Here is a 26,384-nt window from a genome sequence, read left to right on the forward strand (position 1 = left end):
GCAACTGGGTGTATCGGCAATTTATTACTAAGCTAATTTACTACTAGGCCAATTTACTACTATCAAATACGACATTGTCAGTATTAAACAGCCGAGAAAAGTATAAAACTTAATATGAATTTCCTTTACACTTGCATACAACTTTATGAAAAATAAATCCTAAAAATTTGATTCAAAAAAATTTTTTCTTAATTTTATTGCTAATAGATATTGAAATAAATGTAAATGAATCACTGGATTCTTATAATTTGAATATCGTACAGGAATTAAGAGTTTGAAAATACATGAATGAAACATATAAATCATTTATATAAAAAAAAATTTGATCCCCTAAAGGCGTTCTCATTCTACCCATTAAAAGAAATTGTTGCAGTCTAATTTTTTTTACCCTTTTATTTGTGATATTCACCTGAATTATTATTGGAAACGATACGGTTTGAACTGTAGGTTAGAATTTCTGATTCTTACGTAAAACAATAAAAAGAAAAATATCGTTCAAATGACAAAATTATATTTTATTCACTACTAAAGAAGTTTAAGAAGTATTTATGGGATCTCAATATCTCAAAGATGTCATATTTCAAAAATAAACTGATCAACTTGGTGAATGACAAAATTAAAAGGGAAAAAAAAAGAATTCTGAAAATTTATCAAACAGCAGCAGTCGCTTTAGCGGCGCATGCAATGACGACGCATTGGCACTGTTTACTATTACTCTTGAACACAGTTGAAAAGTGTGATGACGTCCAAATTAGGTGCGCTGGCCATCAAACCTAAAACAACACCCATGTTAACAATGGGTAATAAATTCAAGTGTAATGTGAAATATTTTTCATAGAATCTTGAAAAACATTGAGATCGGTCATAGAAACTTAAATTTCAGGATCACAAGCGCATTTTGATTTAATTTGTATTAATACTTTACTTTTTTATCCTATAATATTTTTTCGATTTTATCTCTATTTTTATATTTATTTATTCTTTATTTTTTTGTTATTTTTAAGCTCTGTAAAAGTGTGCTTCTTTACTGACAACTGCACATTTTTGTGTGTTAAACATAAAAACAATCGATTACATATTATCTTACACTAACTTGAAAATCCTTTTGCAGCTAATGCTAGTTATTTTATCCAAGTTTTGTTCTAAATAATTAACTCCAAGTAAGGGTTTTGGAAAAAGTAATAACTTAAAATAAAATTTTTGAATTCATATATTTAGGTTTATTCAATAAAGAGAAATCTTTTAATGCTTTAATAAAAGTATTTCATTTCGTTCCGAATAGATGAGATACATTAGAACGGTTTATCATCTACAGATAGGAAAGCCTTTCAGACAATTTCTAAGCCAAAGAAGCATTAGCCGTGGAACTCTTATTAACAAGGGTGTCGTTTTATTCCGATTTGAATGCTGTCTTGGTCGCCGCGAGGCTCAGATAAGAGAGCCTCAAAAGTGCAATAATATGTCCAATGATCTGTTGTGCAATTCCGTTGCAAAGATCATCTGCTATTACTAGGAGGGAATTCAGGTTTGTTGAACCGAGAATTAGATTTGAGATAACGTTTTGAAGATGTAATTATGTCGATGCTAATAAAAGGTTGTCAGGAAAACCCTGAAACGTAATTTGAAGAGGGACTTTCAGTTTATGTAATGAGTGATATAACGTAGAGAGAGCCATCAACATCTGTTGCGAAATTAGAGAGTAATATTTTGATGAGGATTTGGTCAAGAACATTGAATTAACTTTAATATACTATCCACACATTCATACCATACTAGGTTAATGTTTCATACTAATATACACTGTAGAAACTTATGGTAGAAAGTACTAGAAATCAGGGTGTCGGTACTTTTTGCAGTTAAATTCATTTTGCATTGGAGCATGCTACAGAACACATAATGTGATATAGTATAATTTTTTAAGCAATAATTAACAACAAATCACTGAAGTCCTCTAATTAAAAAAATATTACTGTAAAAATTACGTTATAATATTCTACGGTAAAAAAGGATTTTGCGGTTGATGCACCATAAGGGCAGTTACTGAAAAAATACCATATATTGTACTGTATACTGTTACTGTACTTACATACACTGTAGAAAATTACAGTAAAAAGTACCACAAATCAGGGTGTCGGTACTTTTTGCAGTTAAATTCATTTTGTATTGGAGCATGCTACAGAACACATAATGTGATATAGTATAATTTTTTAAGCAATAATTAACATAAAATCACTAAAGTACTTTAATTAAAAAAATATTACTGAAAAAATTACGTTATAATATTCTACGGTAAAAATGAATTTTACGGTTGATGCACCAAAAGGGCAGTTGCCTTATATCATAATTTAACTGGCTATTTTTAAATGCTTCTTTATCTCAAGTACTTTTTCTATTTTTTTACACATGATAAGACAAAATGTGATGATGTATCTATAACATGTTTAGGTTAAAGATTACCGGCAACAACAATGCTGTGTTAATTGTATGTACTTTGGTTTGATTTCATATCTTTATTTAGTTTTTATTGTTCAATCCTCCATCCATTTCTTAAAAATTACTAAATAATTTGAGATTTTATTCGTTTGCCAATTTCTCTTTGTTTATATAAATTGTCTTTTCAAACTCAAAATGCACAAGAACAAACATGAACCTAGCTGAACTCTCCTTGCTTTAGGCAGAAACTATTTCCTCGAAAAATAATAAGACGAATTGTTCTTAAGAAAACTGAAAAAATTGGGAAAAAATCAAGTAATTCGCAACTTATTATTACTGTGCACACAATATCATCTCCTTTGGTACTCCAACTAAAAAGTACAGTCCAAAATTTGTCATAAAATTTTTAAAAAAAGCATTATACTTAACGTTATCAAAATAAGGGCATAAAAATAACGTTAAAATTTTAAAAAAATAAACGTAATCCAGCTTCAAACAGTATAGCAAAAGCAAAAAAAAATTGTAAATGCAAACAAAGAAAAAGTAGTACTATAAAAACTTTTAGAATTAGTTAATTTAATGTTGCTTTTTTCATATTACACTACATTAAATAAAAAATGCAATAAAATAAAACCTATTTATCAACAAAATAGATTTAAAATGAAAATATAGTAAATATATAATTTAGTAAAAATATATTAAAAGAAGACAAAAGGAAATATTTTCTAGTAGCAATAACAGTAGGCATATTTTGATCAACAAACTTATTTTTGCTTTAAATATCATACGAGAACATCCATAACTTTTTTTTACAAACACAAAAATTATTAAAAATACAAATAAAAATGGTATTTTTTTATTATTACTTATATTAATGAGAAAGACAAAGTTGAAATTCTACTAAAAAAACTAACACAACAAATAGTCTACAAATCTTTTTTAAAAAAATGCAGAAGTGTACTTAATTTGAATCTTTAAGAGAAAAGTTTTATGAAAAAAATGAAAAAGGAGAACAAAGCTCTACTAACACAAAAAAAATATTTTAAACTACACTCTTATTTTAAAAAAATAAAAGACAATATTATTTTTTATTACATCATTTTTTTAGCATCTTGGATACATATAACTCATTAAGTTGAATTCCAATTCATCAAAAAAAAAAATTAATCATTAATCACGGGTACCCATTAACTTGAAATCAAATACTGTATATGATTATACACTGCTGAGCGACACTATAAATTATTAATATTGATTTACGAGGGCATTTTAATTGCTTTAAATTATTTTCCCTCACTCGAAAAAACGCCTTTTTTTTGTGTATCCCCTAAATTCTCCAGTTAAAAGAAAAAAGCCCAGAATAATGGATGGCTCTTATTCGGANATTTTGTATCAAAAATGTGTTTTTGTCCTCTCATCTTGGAAAATATAGGTTTTTGCCACTTTTTGGAAATTTGCTTGGCAAAAACCTGTTTTTGCCAGGACGGTTTTTACCGGTATTTACCATGGTTCTTTCCACCTGCGGCAAAATCTTGCCAACCCTGGCCTTAAGTAATTATGTTCAGTAGTTTAGTTCCCTTATAACATCTTTTATATACAAAATAAAATGGTGACACAATAATAACCCATAATGCAAAATTTTAAAAGTCTTACTTTTTTAGCTGTAAACTATATTTGCTGACAATGTTTCTCATACTGTTTTAGACTTTCAGTAATGGAAAAATTATAAAATTTGTCATTTAGATTAGAATTGGAAAAAGTTTAATAACAGTCAGAAGAAATAAAAAGTAAGTCAAAAGGCTCTATTTATTACATTATTATCCTGTTCTCAAATAAATTAGCGAATCCAATGTAATTTATCTATAACATAAAGTACTATATTGTATCTTTATAATATAATCATTGCTTTATAATCTTAAAAGATTTTGAAGAAAAATAAGAATGTGTGCCTTTGATGTGAATATAAGAAAATATGAATATAAAATGTGAATATTAAAAAAAAGAAGATACTTCCAGTAATTACTGTAAAATATTTTAGGCAGCACTTTAATGCTATATAATTGATCAAATAATATGATAAACATTAAAGGTGCTTGTCTTGATTTATGAGCAATGGTAAATCAAATTATTTCAAAAGTGGGCTAAAATGTTATTTGTAATTTATTAAATGTTATTTGTTGATTTATCTACTGACTTGTTTCTTTGAAACACCTGTACTTGTGATATTTTGAGCATTAAATTAATTTTATTTACTTTAATGAGTAATTTTGACATCTTTTAATATTTATTTCTCTAAAATCGTATTTAATCGAAAACTACTGTGAGTTTGGTCCTTAGCCGATTTTTTCAGTTTATGATATTTCAAATGACTGTTTTCATTATTTTTTCCTAAATATATATCGAAAACATTCATGAGCAATTTACAGTAAAATTAGCATATTTTTATTTTATTTTTTTATTTGTTATTTTTGCAAATTTTGATGCAAGCAAAAATAGTGGATTTAAACATTTTATACTTCTTTTTTTTTTAGAAAAAAAGGAAAGAAAATCTTTTTATATTGTTGACTAAAAGAGTATCACTGAAGATTTTATTTCTGTAAATTTATATTTGTCATTTTCGGAAATTTAAAATAAGCAAATAAATTTAAATCGATTCTTAAAAATCTATGATAACCTAAGGAATGAAAGAATAAATTTTTCAACTCTATTTTTTCAAATTTCTTGATCATCATTAACAAGCATGTCGGAATTTAAATGAAGGGTAATAAAAAATCGACGTTTTTACTGCTTAAAATTAATTATTATAGTATTTCGCGATTCAGTTTTAAGGCGTCACATGATACACAAATATAGGCAAGAGTATTGAAAAATAATTTATTGTTTTTATTAAATTTTCAAATAATTCCAAACACACAGGAAAAGAAATTCATCTCTATTTGCATTATTTATTAAGTTTTAAGCGTTTTTGGGAAAAGGGCAACGGTTTTTCTTGCAAAAACACAGTGGAATGAAACACTTAAACCTGTCTGATTGCTGGAGGAATCACAGAGGATATGAAAGACGTTTATTAGAAACACCGTTATACGGGGATTGGACAAAATTATGGAAACACTTCAATACTAACTAATTTTTCATATTTCTCAAGAAATATTTAGTGAATTATTTTATAACTTTACAAGTGTTTAAGGTCATACGATTACTCATACATATCAAAAAAGTTTTAAGTTTTTAGAGGTTCAAAGGACCATCAATAAATTGCTAACGAAGAACTGTTTTTGAACACCCTATGCAAAAATATCACAATAAGCTTGTAATTTGTACGAATTTGGTTGCGATATGCAATAACTATACAAAATTTCGTAAACGTAGCTTAAATATTCATGGAGATAAGGATAATTTTTATTTAAGAAAAAAAAAATTTTTTTTGCCTTACATTTTGTTATTATAACTGCAGAAATATTCTATAAATTAAAAAAAAAAAAAAAGGAATTTTAGAGCTATTGTCAATTAGTTACAGAATACTTTATAATTTGAAGAAAATAAAAATCATTTTAAATCGCGCAAGATATGAGTATTTCAAATTGCGCATGCTCCGAAAAAATTTTAGAAGTTTTTTTTTCTCATAATTTTGTTCTGAATCGTATTTGGTAACTTATGAACACAAATCCGATTTGAATATTGTGAAAACTTGAAAAGTTTTTTATTATTTTCTAAGCAGCATTTGGAAAGAAAGCTGTGAATGGTAAGGCATTTTTCAAAATTTGATTCTGAACTATTTATCAAGATTTATTAAAAATGACATGGGCATTACATTGGACCATAACCAATTAAAGGATGTTTATACCATCGCATTTTGTTGTCCGGAGCATCAGAGTAGAGTATTATCATTTGTTATTAAATTTTATGACAAAACACAAATTGAAATTTGTGGAGAACTCTATATCATTCAGAGCTTTTCCAAAAATGTACAAGAAAAAAAAATACACACGAAAATTGCTAGAAGCATTTCGATTTTCTAGGTTTTCATATCGATTTTTTTTTCGTAGGTTATACCAGATACGATTCAAGACATAATGAAAAGAAAAAAAATTCGGTGCTTACTCAGTATGAAGGGATTACTTTAAATGTTCATATGTTACGCAACTTACAACGAATTATTTTTCAAATTTTAAAATTTGATATAGTTATGGTAAAAAAAACGTAAGGCAAAAAAATTAGTTCACATATAGCACGATGAAGACTAACGGAAAATGTAAATTCATTTGAATTTGCTACTCGCTTTACCAATTACGTTTTGTGTTTTCTGTATTTTTCTTGCATATTTTTTTTTCTGTTTTTTGCTTGATTGGTTTATTTCGTATTTTTTACGTACTATTTTCATTGAGAGTGCTCCTCATACTATTGTATTGATATTATTTTTCTTTGGCTATATTAATACAATTTTAGAAAGCACTACTTTTTGTGGATATAATCGTGTAAGCCAGGGATGAGCAAACTTTTTTGGTCGAGGGCCAAAAATCGAGAAAAAAAATGTTTGGTGGGACAAATAAAACTTTCAAAATTTAAAAAAAAAAGCGATATACAAGTTTTAATTTAAATATTTAGTGAGATGAATGAAATTGCGATTTCGTTTTTAAAAGTTCCTTATATTAAGGTTCGAAGCGAGATGTGCCTATTTTACTTTTCTGTTAGTCCACTTCTGAAATGATTCTTTCTAAGGTTCAAAGTTGAAAACTCTTGTTCACATATATAAAATTAAGCAAACACAGAGCTGATTTTCTGGGCATGAAATATTAAATTTTGGAAACTAGCTTTTGGTAATGATTTGTAAAACTTTGGCATATTTAGAAACAACTGCTTCAGATGATTGTTAGATTGTCCGCTCGTTGGATCTTAAAATGCGTAGTCTGCCAAATGTGAAGTACAATTTACCTATATTAGATTCCTCGAGAAAGACAAACTCTAGTTAGAGCCAATCTAAAGACTATTCTATGAAGAACTTCTGCTTTCAACATTTTACCAATTGAAGCTGTCTGTGCTAACTATTTCCATCAATTTATGTTTTGTAGAACAAAAATAGAGAAAGTAAAAAGTCTATCAGTACTTTGCTAAAAAAGGAAAAACAGAAATAATTTTAAATAGTTGACAAGAAAATGGATGTATATTGTTTATGTATATTGCCACTGATCGGCAAATTAAAATTATATCCGCGGGCTGGATAAAACCTTCCGGCGGGCCACAGTTGGCCCGCGGGCCGTAGTTTGCCCATCCCTGGTGTAAGCTGATGACGAGATTATATCTTTTCACTATTTTGTTTTCCAGCTTTATAGTTATTTTTTTTATATAAATATTTTTAAAATTGTTTTATTTTAATTTTTTTTCTTCTCTTTTCATTAATCTTTATTATATTATTTTCCATGTTTTTTCTATATTTTAACTCATATGCATGTAAGTTAGGCTTATCTCTTAAATCTGATATCAAGAACATTTTTTATCAGATTTATTAAATAAAATATCAAAATATAAATCTTGCTACAACTTTAAGCATAAAAATAAAATCTTTCGTTTGATATATTTCATTTTATAACCGGCGTTGAGCAGCCGGCGCAGTTCTGAGTTTACAAGTGTCACTGTTCAACCAACACCTCCTAGAAGAAGGAAGGCCTCAGCACGGATCAATTTAGTAGTCCGATGTGACGAAGTTAACTGCGCAGTTGACGAAAAATAAGAACGATGTCATTACGTTAGGGGTACTAAGCTGCGCAGTGGTTGAAAATACAAAATATGTCATTACGTTTGGACTACTAAGGGATATTTATGGTAACCCGTGCTGAGGCCTGTTCTTTCTAGGAGGTGTTGGTTCAACTCCGTAGGCTTTTAGTTTTGAACCCAACAAAAAAAGACAAGGAAACTAGTGGATAAAGCATTGGGAGAAACTATGCGATTACATGGAAAGGAAAACTTTATACGGTTAGAGCCCGACAGCAATGGGATTCTAAACCCATGTACTGACTACCTACGGGGATATTTTACGTCAGCACTGTAGTCGGTGCAAGCCGGGTGCAGAATTCATATCAACCAGCCATCGCTGGGATTCGAACCTGGGTCACCTCATAGGGAGGCGAGAGCTCTATCCCTTGAGACACTGTGAAAAACCGGGTGAAAAAGAAAAAGTTGGCAGAAACGTTATTTAATAATTTACTTCGTAATGCTTTTTTCTTATACGTAAAAATAATTGCATCGTTTATTTATGATTCGGTCATATGTGGAAATTCATTCGGCAAAATGAGAATCCTCCTTAAAATATAAGTTTGCAGCGTCCCTGGATAAACTTTATATTAAAATGAACGTAATACTTGGAAAATTAACTGAGACTATACCAATTCGATTCTTATAAGTTACAAGCAATATTTCATTTCTTACTTTTTCGTGCAGAATCATAGAAAGTTATTTTTTTTAAATGATTTTATTTCATAGTTTTTCGTCTTACGATTCGTTAAATTTCTAAAAAATTTGCTCTTTATTTATTTATTATTATTATTATTTATTTTCTCATCGTTGTAAATTTGGTACTGATAGTAAGCCTCGATTTAAGGTCAGATGCGTTTAACTATTGAGAGAAAAACTTATATATAAATCCAATTATCTACACTGTTATTAGTAGATGGAGAAGATAACTGAAGATAGAGGTTTTTTAGTATTTTATTATCACTTTAGATATTAATTAAGTAACTTTACAAAAAAAATTATAAAAGATGATATCGTAACGATAAATACTTAACTGGGAATCGGTGGAAATTTTATATTATTTGAATATAAGATGCGGCGAGCTCTCGAGTAAGGCTGTAGTTAGATTCGGACATTCTAACTACCGACTCCGCAGCTCTGATCAGCACTATAAAATTTTATACACAAAACTGAAAGACATACATCGACAAAATTAATAAAAGCTAAAATATTTTTTTTATTTATTGCCTTTCGCTGTGGCTTTACACTAAAAGTTAAGCAAAACAATGTTTTTTTCTTCAGAAGTTAATCTCTTCAACATAAAGATTGAGTGCAATCAGACTCATTTGAACTCCATTCGGCACGATGCTGTTGTTCGGAGGTCAACTCATGGTAGTCAAAATTTTCCACTCCCTTCGGTGGTTTTATGCTCTTCGGTGCACAGCAAAAAAAAAAAAAAAAAAAAACAATTTCTACAGTGCCTATTAGTATATTCGGTACTTGCTAAAACAACACCAATCACTAATTCCGAAATTAACTAAGCATCATTGGTATCAAAAATAGTATGGTGCTTTTTTTACGTTTTCCCTTAACAAATCTCAACCTTTTTTCCATTAACTTTGCTTTTTAGTAATATAATATTGTCTTTATTACAATGACCGTTGATTTTAAATTATTTAATTTTATAAAAACGCGTTTGAAAATCACAACTATTAACAAAATAAACGCGTGGTTTTAGATAACTTTAGGAATACTAATTCGGTGACGTAGCCCATTGATCACTGAGCTAATAAAAAGATATTTTAATATTAAAGAACATAATAAACTTCTTAATAGATTCGTCTGCTGTTAAATCTATAGCAATCTGTAATGCTTAATCAATGCTTTCAAACATTTGTCATAAACCGATTAATTGAAATTTTTAGGATCGCTGGCTAAAATTCCTCCTTGAAGTCGTTGTACATAATTCAGGACCCGAGCGGAAATGGTTCTGAAGTCGTAAGAAATTCAAGACAGCGTTCCAAATCAAGGACCGACAAAAATACAGAGTAAAAGCGAAAGAAAAGTTGAATGAAAAGCTAATATACAGCTGTTAGAGGCTGTTCTTGACTACTGTGGTAACTAAAAACTAATTCTCTTAAGGTACAGGCGGTCACCTGTTGTTTTAGTTTCATTCCTACCAAGTACTCCGATTAAATCAGAGTATTTTTCTATAGTAATTAAAGTGAAAGATAAAAGTTTTTCATTTTCTAGCACTTAGTACAATAAAAGTGTTACGATCAAATCTTCGTATGTGTTTTAAGTTTGCGTGTTGTATGTTGTGAAGGTCAAAAATCTTTTTATGGCACATTTTTTAAATTGAGGAATAAATATTGATGTATGAAATTTGCATTGCATGCCACTAGGATAAAACCAAAAGGTTGGTAACTATGAATTTTAAACACCACTTCTCGTTTTTATTTTTGTTTCGATACCTATTACGTCACAACAAGAATGAAATAATAAATAAAAGTACAGCATCCTCTTAGTAAACTAGAGAGAAAAAAAAATGGAGATTGGCAGGAAGCTAACTTTTAACTATTACTGTCCAAGGCAGCAGTCAAATTTGCGACTATTACGTATAGAAGTAGTGAATCACAGAGGAAGGTCAAACCAAATAAGAATAAAACAAATGTTAAATTCTGAACCATATAAACAAATTGAACACAAAAAAAAAAAAAAAATTCAAATGGTTTTAGTTAGAGAGAGCATTTTAAGAGTGGCTACAGCAGACTTTACAAGAGTTATCACAATGCAAAATAAAGAAGAAGAAAAAAAGAGATGAGATACAGAAGAGAGCAAAGAAAAAGGAGATCCTAGAGGTAGATGACTATTAAAAATAGGAACCTTTCTTGTTTAAACAAGGGATGTGTGTGGAAAATTACACTTGACCGGATAGAATGATCTCAAGTACCAACTATGTGGAGAGAAAAAATAAAAGACTAAATTAAACTTGAGATTAGCTTTGATCCGCATGTCTTAAATCCATAAGTAAAGTTAGACTTGTATCGTAAAATATGCATACATATTTGAAATATGTATACACATTTATAATTTATCAGGTTCTTAAGGTATTAATCAATTTTTACTTTTTGTTTCATGTGAAATGGACAATTTTGTGAATACTCCGTTTTAAATAAAGCAATTTTAAAAAAGGCAGTGTACCTTAAAAGAAACTTTTTATTTATATAAATTTGCCATAATTTAAACTGTCTATGGTATTGGGAATAGTCTTTCCTTTAAAACGTTCTTCAAAATTAAATCTTTCTTCTTTTTTTTTCTCCTGATGTTCGCACGTTGAGAAAGATGTCTAAATTGGCTTTCAGAGAAAAGAATACTCATAGAAGAATGTGACACCTATATTCCAACGCCCCAAGTAGGTGAGCGTGTCGTTTTACCAAGCATCAAATTCCGACGACTGTGAAATTTTCCTTTCATTTGATTGAACCTAGAGTCTTCCTAATTGATACAACCGATGACCATACAACTAACTGGCTTTCTTAAAGCGTGCGAGATTCGCTGGAATTACCGAGACCTCCAAGTTTAACGAAGCCACTTATATCCTCGATGAGTGAATTTGAGTTGCTAGGATTGGACGCGTGATCCGACTTGCCGTCGAATAAAACCATGGGGAACGAAAAATGGCAGTTAAACTAACTGTGCAGCTCTTGTCAAGAGAAGCCTCTGAAACTTCATTACCTATATTATATCAAACGATGGAGCTGTATTCTTGTCTTATTAATGGGTAAGTTTTAAAATTATTATTTTAATGATTGTACTCGTTGAAGTAACATGCCGATGCAATACAAATTAATAAATTATTTATGTTGTATTACTATTTTAAAAATGGTTTTTTTTTCTTCTTTATTTTATAAAAACTTTAAAATTTTAAACTCTAATAATTTTAAAACTTCATAAATTTATTATTAATTATCATGAATTTATTAATTATCATAAATTACTCATTTTATGAAAAGTGAGTTAAAAGTAGTGAATAAAATTTAAATTTGAAAAAAAAAGAAATATCGTTGACTGTTCATATTTTGTTGTTAGGCTTCAAGCTTTTCTGAACTTCGAACCGAACTAATTGGTAACAATTAGCTCGAACAACATCGAATTTCTCACAAAAAAATTCTTTTCACTGTTGGTCAATAGGGAATTCGTGCATAAAAGGCTAAGATCCTAACAAAATTGTCCAGAATATCTTAATGAGAACACAATTTACACTTTTGGTATATGATTCATGAACTTGCTAGGGTTTTCCAATATAATCTTTCTCAAAACATGACACTTTTAATCGAGTTCATAGTTAATAAAATTATTTCAGATATGAATGCCGCTTATTAACAGTTTATTAATTAATAAACGATATAGTTGTAAAAAAGGAGACTCGGTATATATAAATAAGCAAGTTTGCAAGACAAACGATTGTTTCAACACTAACAACAAGTGCCGTTATCACTGTCGAGACATGAATTTATCAAAATTTATCCGGAAAGGATTTTCGTATTAATTTTGAAATATGAACTATAACAACAATAATTTCTATGAATTTATTCAATGACATTTTTATTAGTAAATAAAATATATAATTGGGTACTTGCTCGTCAAGAAGAAGTCCTTCCATACCCAAACATGTGACCTATGACGTCAGGGCCAGCTAATCTTTATCAGCAAAAAGGCGCATTAAAGTTGAGCCAAGTTTCTCTACATAAGTTTAGAATGTTAATTAACGATAATTTAGAATAAGTTGAAATTTAATTTTTCTCATCTACTTCTTTTGCTTAACCTAGATAAATTATTTACTTATGTCTGTCTTTACTTATACTGTCTTTGTGTTACGTCTGTGTATAAATTCACAGTGAAATAATTGAAATCTTTAAGAAAGAATCTTTGTGAAAGAATTTAGAAAGTGTCACTTGAGAGAATTGATACTTGACGGGCTTGGCCTATTCGAAATACAACGGAAAGAACAGTTGCTAACGTAAATAAATGCCACGTTTTAACAACCAATCAGGATCCCCCCCCACACTACATCACTTGCAGGTATCCCATTAAAACAATGTAGAAAAGGATACGTAGTAGGCCAAATTAAACAAAATCAAGAGACAGACGATTGTTGGTAGTCCTTGGAATTATTTCAACAAATGCCGTCATCTTTGGCTAGACGCAGAATTATTCTTCATTTTGTATACTGGCACTGATGATGGATCTTTCTCAAAATTCCAAATAGATAGTCTATTTCTCGAACTTGTTTATTTATGTTTATCACGTTGTTTCTACTTGGTTTTATGCCAGCACAAAGAGAGCCCTACTTTTTTTTTTCTTTTTAAAGAAATAATTATTAAAATTATTGATTCTTGTAACTGAAACATTCAGTTTCTTTTTTAGAACAATGTATTTTTTTAAATTAAAGAATATATTTCTGACTTAATTTTTTATGAGTATAACGAATTGTTAATTTCTGAAAATAATTAAAAAATCAATTGTATGCGTAAATTTTTTAAATTAAAAATTGTAAAGCTTCTCACTAGAGGATGAAAAAAATTGATTCACGATGTGCTAAGGTATACTGTAAAATATTTGGGAGCATTATGAACCATAAAATCATTCAAATTTGTTTCCCTAATACAATGCAATGATCGTATTTCTTAAATTTCAATGCACTTTATGATTCAATTTGTATGAAGCAGCACATTAAGTTATAACAAATTTGCACCGTTGATGGTTAAAAGGTTCACATTGGTAACACATTATGGTCGAATATTTAACCGATTTTTTCTGAGAGTAGAAATTAAGAATAAGTGGAAAAAATTCTATAAATAGTGATTTAGGAACCACAGATAAGATGTCATAATATATAGACATTGTTTTAGTGATCAGAATTTAAACCATATTTGCTTATATTAATTGTTATGTAATAAAAGTAATTTCGATGAAATATTACTTCAGAAACTCATAGTAAATTTAAGATAATTTATTTTATCCACATTTTGTTGATTATTCTCATAAAGTCTAAAAACATTAGAATTCTGTATTTTTTCAGGCAAACCATGTAATGTAATTTCTAATTTATAAAATATTGTACATCTATCCTGAAGTTTGTGATTGTACATCATCTATAATATTTTTATGCGAAAACAATTCTATAGATAGTTGTTTAGGAATCAGAGATAAATTTTAATAGATAATCATTGAATTAAAGATTAAAATCAAAAAAAATTTTTTTAAATTAATTGTTCTTTGAAAAAGAAGCTTTTTTATTTCAAATCTTTTCTATACTATTTCAGAAACTCATAGTAAAATTAAATAAAAACTTGTTTTGTCCTTATTTTAGTTAATTATTATTATTTAAATTCAAAACAACTTATTTTGTCCATATTTTAGTTCATTATTATTATTCAAATCCAAAAAATATTCTAATTTTATTTTATTTTTCTCCAGAAAATCAGATTTTGTATTTTATTGCGTATAAAGTATTTTCCATTTATGCTTAAGTATGTGATTGTACATCATCTGTATGATTTTTATGCGAAAATAATTCTATAAACCGTGGTTCAAAATTGCAAATAAGATATCATAATCAATAATCCATTGTTGTAGCGATTAAAATCTGAACCCTTTTAAGTAATATCAAAAGGTAGCTTTTATACAATACTATTTCAGAAATTCATAGTGAATGCAAAATAACCTATTTTATCTACATTTTAGCTGATTATTATCCTAAAATCTAAGTATAATTAGAATATTGCTCTTTCAGAAAAAACCTAATAATGTAATTTCTTACATGCAAAATATTCTACATTTATCATGAAGTTCATGACTGAACATGCATCATCTATTCGATTTTTATGAACTTTATAATCTAATATATAATTTTTTTTAAGTTTATAGTTAATAACTATATTTATGATTTTTGTTAAGTAAAGAGGTATTTTTTTTAAAAATAAAGTTTCAATATTTCGTGAATGATATATTTAAATGAAACTAAATGTATCTGTCTATAGAATAGAATACACTGACAAAAATGATGATTAATAAACTTCAATATGTTCGCTGCTTTTTCCGCTCCACCCCTCCCCCACTCGACCTTCTTTTTAATGCGTGCAGCTCTTAGCTAATTCTGCCTGGATGCATGATGCTTACAGATAATAAAAATACTGCTATCCTTTCGCAACGTGACTTTAAGTCACAAGGCTGTTAAATATTTTTGGATTAAAAATATAGAGGTGTTTAGACAGAACTACATTATTCTAACGGGATGTAGATTAATGTTTTTCTTGATAAAAGTATTATTTTGGAAAAAATTTAAACTCAACATATGCATAAAAATTAGAATTTTTAAAAATATGATATGATTAGAAAGATTGGGTCCCGTTTAGAATGCGTTTTGTTGCAAGTGGCAAACTCATCACGTGGACTAAATATTAAATAAATGCTGTACCTAATTGACTTTTAATTGATGAATCGACTAATTGAAGATAAACATTTACTTATCTCAGATTTTAAAAAATGCTTAGGTTTACGTATTCTGCATAACTTTACATTTCACTTTTAGTAGTTTCTTTATAAATACAAAACAATTACTCTAAATTGTTAATCATTGCTGTTGCATTTTCCCATAAGCAAAATGTGATTGTTTTTTTCTAATTGCATTACCACTTCTAATTGCATTCAATTCCTATAATTTAATAATTTTTAAATTTTTTAACTGTAATAATTGGTAAGTTTTTCTTTCTTTTTTTATTGCTTTTTACAGTATTACTTGTTTCAGATACTTGTTTATAAAATGTTATTCAAAAACAATGATTCTGGAATCAATGTTTTTAGTATCGTTTGCTTTAAAAGTTGTGTTCTTCTCATTTCACTTTGTTTACTTTTTCTCATTCGTTTTAATCAGAACAAGTAACATTTTGGTAACAACGATATTGATATTAAATTCTGCAATATTTGAAAGCTTATATTGAGTTATTTATTCTTTTGGAAATCGTATCTTAAGTTTTCTTATTAAAAATAATTTTTTTGAAGGAAAAAAAAATTTAATAACAATTTAAAAAAACTTAGTTAACTTAAAACAATTTCACCTAAAGTGTTATGAATAAGTTTTTAATTAATTACCATAAATTAACTTAAAAGCAATAATTTAATGCAGTCGTTTTTTGCCCCGTCTTTAAAAAAATCGTTTGCTTTCCTTACATCATTTCTACATTCTAAGAGTGCTGGTAATTATCTGACGTGGAATTTTATAAATAGTTTTTTAAATATATTTAACTTAATATTATTATAAATTTATTTTTGAAAAAAGATTATTCTATAATTTAGCCTTTTTATTAACCAAGAGATATAATCGACTTGGAAGAAAAATATCACAATGAAAATATACTTGAATTTTACAAGTAAGTATTGTTCAAGAAATAACAGATGTTGGCTACTCTGCTTCATAGCCGTAACTATGGAAATTCTTTCAAACAAAATGAAAAAATTATATTGCCTCACTCTTTCTGAATGTGAAAGATATGGTTAGGTTCTTACAATTTGTTTCAGTAAAATATGTCATAATTGTTTTGCAAGAATTTACATACAATTAGTTTAAGCTTTTTCGTATGCTATGTTTTAGAGCAAAAAAAAAAAATTGTCTAAAACAGGTATTTAGAAATATGTTTCATGACGATATTTAAAAATACTATGTTAAAAGGCTACGAATCTCAGGAGCCCGATCGCTACAGCCCCTTAAAAATCATTAAATGGCATTCAATAATTCTGTAAATTTTAACCTCTACACATAACAACCGATCAGAATATTCTTGAATTATGTTATGTTATATAGCAAGTAAAACGATTTTCAATATCTCCAAGCGAGAAATGTTTTTTTTACGTAATTCGTAATTTTTACTTTCTCTAAGATTTTGTACTGATTACGAAAATATATGTGTGCTTTACGTAATTATATGTGTGCTTATGAAAGTAACTAAAAACTAAGACATCTTTTACGAAACGTGGGTTGAAATTAACTTCCAAACTATGCGCAAAATATATATAAATTGCTTGTGTAAATTAATATCTCAACGGGGTTTATTCTATCTTAATAAAAACATAAAATAAAATCCTTCTAATCAAATGCATTTTATCGATTACCTCTATTTTAATATAGCAAATGTTGTTCAGGAAAAATTAATTTACTACTTTATTGCTAGAGAATAATTGCACTAATGTTGTAAGAGAAAAATATATTAACCTACTTAAGAAAAATTTAGTTTCCAAGTAATTTATCTTAAAAAGCACTTAGCAAAGAGAGATAATGCTTTAGAGATTGGTGTTTCTAATTTTTTTAATCCAATTCATCTGTGGTATGTTTTTTATATCCATAAAGTGTATATAATTTTGCAGGAGCAAATAACGGTAATATTTTCGCACTTTTTAATTTTAAATGCATAACATTGAAGAACATTGGTAAAGAAAAAAAAAAGATTTATAACTCCTTTAAATTTATGATATGAACCCTATTTTTGAATTTTTATCTAACGAGAAATTAACTTATTCAAAATAGTACTTAGTAAATGAAAAGGGATTATACCTTATTGATTGAATGTCGTACTATATGAGATTTTTGTGCATTAGAATATTAAATTTTTTAAACTGGTTCATCAAAGGTTTGACTCTTTAAAACAGAAAATATCTAATCATATAAAAATAAATTTAGTGTAATATAACTTATATAATATGAGTTTAATAAATTATTTTGTTCAAACATTATTTTGTTTTGCTTGATTAATTGAAATTTATTTTTAGAATCAATTTGGAGGAAATGAAAAAGCCAAGTGATTGGCCCCAGAAGCAAACAGACAATTACAGCGAGTAAGTGGAAAAAAAATTAATAGAAATATTACAAATTATGAAAAGAAAAAATGTTCAAAATATAACATATTTAAAAGCTAAAGCTTAGAGAACGTTTCAGTCATTTATTGGAACATCGATTAACAATAAGGCCCATTTCCTGCGTTATGTTAGTAAATGTTCCTACTGAGATGCAGAACGTCACGATTCAGGCATAATCACGTTTAAAAAAAAAAGGATCCGAAAGTTTATGTGCTGTTGGTTTAAATATTTTATTATTTTAGAAATTTATGAAGGAATGCTTTTATAACATTGAAAACAACAATAAATCATGAATTGAAAAGTGATCACGTGTTTCATATTCAATAATTTTGTTACTTGTCTTTACTTGTGGCTGTGTTTATTAGAATGATACTGGTGTTCCATTTATGTACATATATACGCTCTAAAAATTTCCTGACCAAATTACGGTAAAAAGTACCGGCATTTAGGATGCCGGTACTTTTTTACCATACAATCCGTTTTTACCGTAAATTTTTACAAAACAAAAATTTTACACCATAATTACTTAAGTAAATAATTGCGGTATAAAATTTTACGGTGAAATGGATCTTATGCATGCTGCACCCAGGGTGTCAGTATTTTTTTTACCGAAATTTAATTCGGAATTTTGTACAGTGTATTTCCATAGGTAATAGCTGCAGCTGTGAAAATATTGCTACAGATGAACATTGTTTTTCTTAATAATCCCCAGAAGAATTCGTCTAGGAATTCATTCGCTTGCTAAGACGCAGAGAGTAAACGTATTGATTTGTTATTTTGATTTATTTTCGTTAGTTAGAGTTATTCTTTTGGATTTTTGCCTGATTTATGACCTACTTGTTTACGATGTATTTGAATTTATTGTTAAAATTACTTTCTATTACCGAGCTTTGATGTCAAATGGGCAGTCACGATTTTTGTTGTTGTTGTATTTTCACAATGGTTATAAAACTTGAAATTTAAAGCAAATTACTTCAGCTTTCGGGAAGTTTAGTAAAATGTATAAATATACTTCGCAATACATAAAACAAAACGTAATGATTTATGAGTAATAAATTTTAAATCAACCAGTATCAATGTGAGTTAAAAAAAAATCCACAAAAATAAAAAAACGTTTCTAAAATTAAGCACTCAATTTATTTATTTATTTTTTACTTACAAGGCACTACTTTATGAATAGGTGAATGAATAATAAATTATAAAGTGAATGAGGTGATGGTTTTTATATTGCTCTTGGTTTAAAATCTATATTATGTTAAATGGTTATTAAAATAAATATTTTTTTTTTTTTAAATTTGTGAAAAAATTATAAGAGAAGTGAAAGTCGATAATAAAATAAGTTAAAGAAAAAAATAAAATATATATAATGCTCAATCATTTTTTTTATTGGCATTTCACATGTTTCTTATAATGTTTAAAATGCTTGTTGGGCGAAATTTTTTGACACTAAATATGGGCATGTCGATTAGGTAGAAATCCTGGTATGGTAGGCCACTGTCTGTAACTTCTTAAATTTTCATTCAAATAGCTCATAAATTTATTAGCTTGTATAATATTAATATAGTTTTTGCTGTATATAGGAATTTTTAACACAATTAAGGAAAATGGTTTAAAAGCTTAAATGTTTCCGGTTAATTTATTGAAAATTCTGGTTTGTATTTAAAAAATATGTACAACGAAAACTACATTAATATCATACAAACTTATTCTTAATAAAATGGCATAAATTAAGAAAGTTATAGTTTTTACGATTATGAAACATGTTTTGAATGAATTATTTATTTGCTAATATTAAAGTGTTCGCTTTTTTGAGTTCGAATCTTTCATTGTCCACTTTTTCTTGCAAAAATACATATCATCGAATTCTTTAAAAGATAAACTTCACTTTTTTGAAGAAATTTTTTTTTATTTTAAAGGTTATAGGTAACAGTGTTTTCTTTCTTTAAGTTTTTCTATGGCTTTACTGTCTATTAAAGCTGTTACTGCCTATATCAGTGTATGCATTATTCACGAGTATGAACTTATTTATTTAATTTGAATTTAATTTATAGAAATTAAACCTTAGATTCCCAAACTAACTGAGCATTAAATATATACATGAATTACTTTTGCGAGAAGGAAAATATATTGTATATTTTTCATCTTTAAGTTTCCCTTTCGTTCTTATTGTCCAAAGCTATGAAAGCAAATATTTGAAAACTTTTGTGCTATTGAAAACAATGATATTCTCTGACATTTATATACAAAAGAGTAAAAGTTCTCGTGACGTAAAGAAGGGTGACGTCAAAACTTTAGTTAACTAGGATGTGTGATTGGCTGGTTGCTATACTTTGGATCTATACTACTTTTTGTAACAACTTTAACACTTTGACTCAGATCGGGGTCCTTTTTATATATATTGATATTTTTTTCTGTGTCTCTAATTACAAGTAAAAATATACTTCGGTATTTTTTTAATTGTAAAAAACAGTCTAATAGTTACTAAAAACAATCTGAATTCGCTCGCTTATTGGATCCAGATGCTTTTAAGTCTAACCTTTATGAATGGTGATACTTTTTTTAAAAAATAAAACTTTAAAACTCTCAAAATGTATACCCGTGTGAAATTTTTGATTTATATTTATTTCCGTATTATTTTACATTACTCTGTTATAACCAATTACCACTGTAGTACTTATTACCACAATATCACTAGTACCTATTACCTCAACTGATTTAGCATGAGACGCGGTGGCATATCACAATGATGTGATTCAGGTTTAAATCCCAATGATGGCTACTTGATACGAATTATATTCCCGGCTCGCTTCGACCACAGTACTGACGAAAATATCCTTATTGGTTCCTGGGATAAAATTCCCTTGCTGTTGGGTTAACTGCGGGAGGTATTCATGGTTTTCCATGTTACGTAGATTCTAGTTACATCAAAAAGTCATCCACGAGGGATAGTTTGTCCCAATATTTGATCCAGAAGTTCATTTTTCTTCTGAATTGGTTTAAAATTTACTTAGCAACGAAGTTAAACATTGTTGTTAATATGATGCTCCGAAGTAAATCTTCCATTCAGCGTCGGTTTAAAATAAAATGAAAAAAAAATTATTATAAATTAAACATCACTTACGTTGTATCATTTTTAATTTGGAGATACTTTCACGGCCACCCGAAAAATTTTTTTCTCATAGAATGTATAAAAATTAAAGAAAAGCGCAAAAAAAGAAGAAAAAAAAGCATTAAATAGCATTAAAAATAAGCATTAAAAAAAGCATTAAAAAAAGCATTAAATAGCAGAAAAAAAAAGCATTAGATTAAGAAACCACGCTTCTTATTGTGAAATTTTATCCTTTTGCTGCTAATGGAGATAAATCAGCTACAGATGAGCATTTTTCTCTTGGAACAAGGGCCTGTAACAAGCAGCGGCAACGTAAATCAAATGAAGTTGGCTGGCTGAAAGACGGCCTTAAAAAAATTATGGGGCACAAGAAGACAATTTTGTGTTGGTAATTGAAATTCAAATGAAAGAAACTTGGAAAAAAAATGAAAAAAAAGCATAAATATTTTATATTTTTGTTTAAGATTATAACAATTAGACTTCAGGTATTTAGTATGTTTTGGCACTCTCTTGAAACTACCCTTTACATTAGATATTTTCTAGATCTTACACATTTGTTAATATTTAAAAATTTTTTTAAAGTAACCTTGTGGTAAACCTTCTGTAAAAGTAACCTTCGTTGCTGTAAAAGTGACCTTGTAAATTTTGCGAATTCAACCTATACCTAATAAGTAACTCTGTATTTTTATTTTTATTAACTTTGAGTTCAAAACCTATTTTATTTATTTTTTTAAAAAAAGTTTTGTATGAAATTAGGAGGTATTTTAGTTTGACGTCCCATAAAATTTGAAAGTACTGTTTTAGAAATTTTAATTTTATGTAATAGTGATTTAAATTTCACGTAATTATGATACAAATCTTTTATCATGTCATGTTATATTTTCTTGCACTGTGATATTCAAATAATAAATAAATTAATAAAATAAATAATGAAGAAAATTGAAAAAAAAAAAGAAAAGTCGATATTTACAGCACTATAAAATTCATTCTTTTAAGGATTTAATATTTTTTTTCTTCGTGAAAGCTTCTAATTAATACTAACAATCGACTTAAGTTACTTTACAAATTCAAAACTTTATGACTAAAAAAAATAAAGGAATGTGGAATTGCATGATCAGTTATCATCTATTTTATCTATCTATTTTATTTATCTATTTTATTATCTATTTTTATTATCAATATTACAGTTTTTTTTTTAAAAATTTTGATGCTAAAAATCTGTAACTTCAAATGATACTTCAGACACTTTTTGAAAATATTTTTAATTTTTGAACCCAAACTAATTTTCCCTGACTACGATTCATATTGTTATTTTTTTTCAACCGGAAGTTTTAACAAATAACTTTTCATTATCACTATTGCAATTTTTTGTTTAATTTTAACGCTAAAAATCTGTAACTTCAAATGATACATCATACACTTTTTTAAAATATTTTTAATTTTTAAACCAAAACAAATATTCTTTTACTATGATTCATACTGCATTTTTTTCAACCGGAAGTTTTTGCAAATAAAAGAAATGGGAATAAAATGTTTTTTTTTTTTTTAAAAAAATAATGGCATTACTAACGCAACTGAGAGAGTTAAGTAAGAGTCGTATCATGCAGTTACTCTAACAGCATGAAGTCAAGAAAATGTCACTAACATCTGTACGATCTTCTGTATTTTTTTAATTTTTTTTTTTTTTTTCTCATTGGGCTTATCATGATTCGAAAAATGAGAATCCTAGAACTTGGAGTAAACATTTAATTCTAGGACGAGCTTAATTCTTAAGGATGGTCGCAAGTTTCATTTTACATAACAGATATTAAAAGTGTAAATGCACTAATTGGTGCAAATGAGTTTCTTCACTCCAAGGCTATGTGCAGCAATATGTAAATGTTAAGTGATTATATTATTCATTTTTCTCTCTTGAAACAGTAATAATTATCACTTATTACTAGCTTTTGAGTTTTAAATAGCATTTTCTAATCAACTTTAGTGATTCTAATGAATTTGCCAAAAAGTTGTTTTGTGGACTTAGCAAAAATTCAGTTTCTCAAATGTACCCTCACGTGTTAGAAGCGCGTGACCAAATGTTCGCTATTCATTGCAAGAAGAGAATGCCTGGCGAGTAGGTCAGTGAGTATAATCTTGCGTACGTTTCTTTTATTAAAAATAATAATATTAAATATTAGAAATAATTAAAGTCAATTTTATTATGCGTTAATTATCAGTTAATGAAAACATTATTAAAAAAAAGCAAAACTTAATTCTCATGGCTGAAAAATCAAGCCTTGAATTCAATACGGATGCTTATTTGAATTTGGTGTGTAAATTAACCTTAATTTTACTGCTATTTTTAATTATTAATTAATATTAAGTATCTTTTGTATTGCATGGATTTAACTTCACTTTAAGTGTAAGAAATAATTAAAATAATGCAGCCAATATAATGATTTTTTGTGCAGATCTGACCTGTTTTTTGATAATAATAGTATTTAAAATTATTATTAAAAAATAAGAAAATTATTATTATTATTTCAATATTATTTTTAACTACTTACTAACTTTTAAGTGGGGCCTTGAATTGAATACAGATGCGTCTTCTATATTAATGTGTAAGTATTCCTTAATTTTACTGGCATTATTTATTATAAATTAATTTGAAATAACTGCCAGTTAATAAAATCTAATAAAAACTAATTTCGCATGGCTTGACTTAAATTTGAATAAGTTTTCCTAAGTTTTATTAATATTCTTTATTTTTATAAAAGCTTAATTTAGATATTTGATATCTTTATTCTTTAAAAAAACAATTGTGTTTATTTAACTATTTTTTAAGTGTAAAAATAGTTTTAAAAAATTAAAATAATGCAAAAATTTTATTGATAATTTGTGTAGGGAAATTTTAATCACTCTATTTATAATCTTAATTTGGGTTGTTTTTAATTAATACAAATTTTTCTAAATATTTATCTAACCTTAGTGAAGTTTAAATGTTAAGAAATGAAAACAGGAGAGGTTGAGATGATTTTATGGTAAAAGTAATTTTTTCTTGTCCTTTTTGTTATAAAACGGATTTAATAATTTGTTATCTTCCTCTTCCTTAAACTAATGTGGAAAGCCAATAGAAAATTTAAAAAAATAACTAGAAATTTTTTCTTTTAACTTTTTCCTTCCTTACTTTTTTTATAAGTCTAGTTTTTAAAATAGTGAATTATTAAAAGTAAAGTAGATAACATATTAGAAGTAATTTTACATTGTTAACGTTAAAATATTTATTTAATATTGTTAAAAAAAACTCTTAAGGTTTAAAGAATATTTATAAAACCAAATTTTCAATATTTATAAAACCATTTACTTGTAATAAAAGCATGAAAACCATTCTTTTTGCAATTTAAATGTTTAAACTAAGTTAATTAACAAACATTAAATTTGATTACATAATTAAAAGTAACGTTTCTAATTTTACAAAATATCAATTTAGAATTGCTAAACTTTACGTTAAAAATAATGGATATGAACATTTGATTTTTTCGTTACCAAATTATTTTAATAATTTGTTAATTTTTTCATTTACATCTTCGTAAATCAATTCAAAGTCTTCTTTCTTTAAAAACTATTCATCATCATAATTATTTCTCCCCTTTATTTTATAGCATTTTTCGGAATTTATATTTTTCAATCCTGATTTTTAATATATCTGATTATTTATATTATTATTAATAGTAAGTTTAAATTATTTAGATTAATATTGATTATAAATTAGTTTATTAAATTTGAAATTGATTATAAATGCAAACGTGTTTTAATGTTCAATATTTGGTTTATCTAAATCCATCACTTATTAGTTTACTTTCAGAATTTTATTTAATGAACTTAACGCTTACGTAAATTCAAAATGCTCCAGATAAAGACTATAAACACCAATTTATTTTACTGTAAACGTTATTTGTTTGGATCAGGTATGGAAAACTACATGTGCTTTACAGAGAAATTGGGCAACTGGGATTTACAACATGAAGTAAACCAAAGGGATCATGAAAGGAATTTTAGGTATATATTTATATTTTTATTTTAAAATTCAAAATTTAAGCATTCTATTTTATTTTTTTTAATTATTTAAGACAACAGATAGAAATGAGAGAATTCGCTAGAAATTCCTTCTAAGTTGACGTTTGAAAGAATATTTTGAAAAGAGATTTGTTTTGTATCAACAATTATAGCGTTTGTTAACTGTTTTAAAAAAATCATTTAACATACATTATCAACAAATCATAAAAAAATTTAACATTGTCTTTACCGAACTTTTTGTTACCCAAATCTTTGCTCACAAAACTTTGTGGGATTCTTCGTGGTGTGTATCCTTCACGCAATGAAAAAAAAACTGCTATTAAAAAACTAAAAGAAAAAAAAACGCGAAAAATATGTATATTCTGAATTTTTTTTAAATATTTTTTTTTTTTTATGTATCGCAGTGTACTTTAACCTCTTCATTACCTCGATCCACGTTCTAAAAACACACTATAAGAAAGTTTAGAATTCTACCATCACTAAAACATTCGTGGACGTTTAAAATTTTTGGGGACTCCAAGAGAACGTTTAAGATTTTGGGGGATTCCAAGAGAACGTTTAAGATTTTTGGAGATTCCAGAAAATGTATGTTATTTATGTAGAATTCCACATAAATAGAAGTGATTTTCGAAAAATTGCACGAAATCCTTGTATTTGAAAGCGATAGTAATTTTAAATGTTATTTAATTTAAGTTTTTTGAAAATGCTTTTTTCTTTTGACTTAGTTGATGGTCTGTGATTTGTATGAAGTTTTGAAATTTATATTTACTTAATATTTAAAAATAATACAGTCGACCTGGGTATCGAATGATGAAATTTATTACAGAGTAGTAGTCAAGAGAAATCTTATAGTATTATGAAATCTATATAAGATATATCTATTTAGAGAGATTATATCGAGTGGGTATAATCGGGGGGGCATTGGTTAAAAAAAAATGTTAGTGTTTACCTTTTTTATGACTCTGGTAGACAGTGGCTACTATTCGTGATTGCCAGTCTAGAGCTCTACTACGTAATAAAAAAAAAATTTAAAAAAAAGCGGGCAATTTAAAAACATTTTCATGATATTACAGTATACTTGATTCAGCAATATAAAAATTAAATAAAACTCTGGTTAGTCCTTAATCACTGGCCTTAATATTTA

The 26,384-nt window shown here is 27.3% G+C and overlaps 1 protein-coding gene across 8 annotated transcripts in view; it reads left to right on the plus strand.

The window, feature by feature from the left end:
• Window positions 1-11,770: 11,770 nt before the first annotated feature.
• The window catches only part of LOC107456351 (period circadian regulator), a 74,253-nt gene continuing 59,639 nt past the window's right edge, over window positions 11,771-26,384 (plus strand). For 7 of the 8 annotated variants that reach the window (XR_011637015.1, XM_071182351.1, XM_071182339.1 and 4 more), the window contains exons 1-2: window positions 11,771-11,944; window positions 17,989-18,054. Coding sequence is in view for 6 of the 8 variants with exons in the window: in XM_071182351.1 (XP_071038452.1) it covers window positions 11,841-11,944; window positions 17,989-18,054 (170 nt within the window). In the remaining 2 variants the exon portion in view is untranslated. Of the gene's footprint in view, window positions 11,945-17,988; window positions 18,055-22,911; window positions 23,302-25,131; window positions 25,223-26,384 lie in introns of those variants that run through there. The other variant, XR_011637020.1, reaches the window with a different exon arrangement.

This window comes from Parasteatoda tepidariorum, chromosome 1 (genome assembly GCF_043381705.1).
Source record: "Parasteatoda tepidariorum isolate YZ-2023 chromosome 1, CAS_Ptep_4.0, whole genome shotgun sequence".
Taxonomy (NCBI): domain Eukaryota; kingdom Metazoa; phylum Arthropoda; class Arachnida; order Araneae; family Theridiidae; genus Parasteatoda; species Parasteatoda tepidariorum.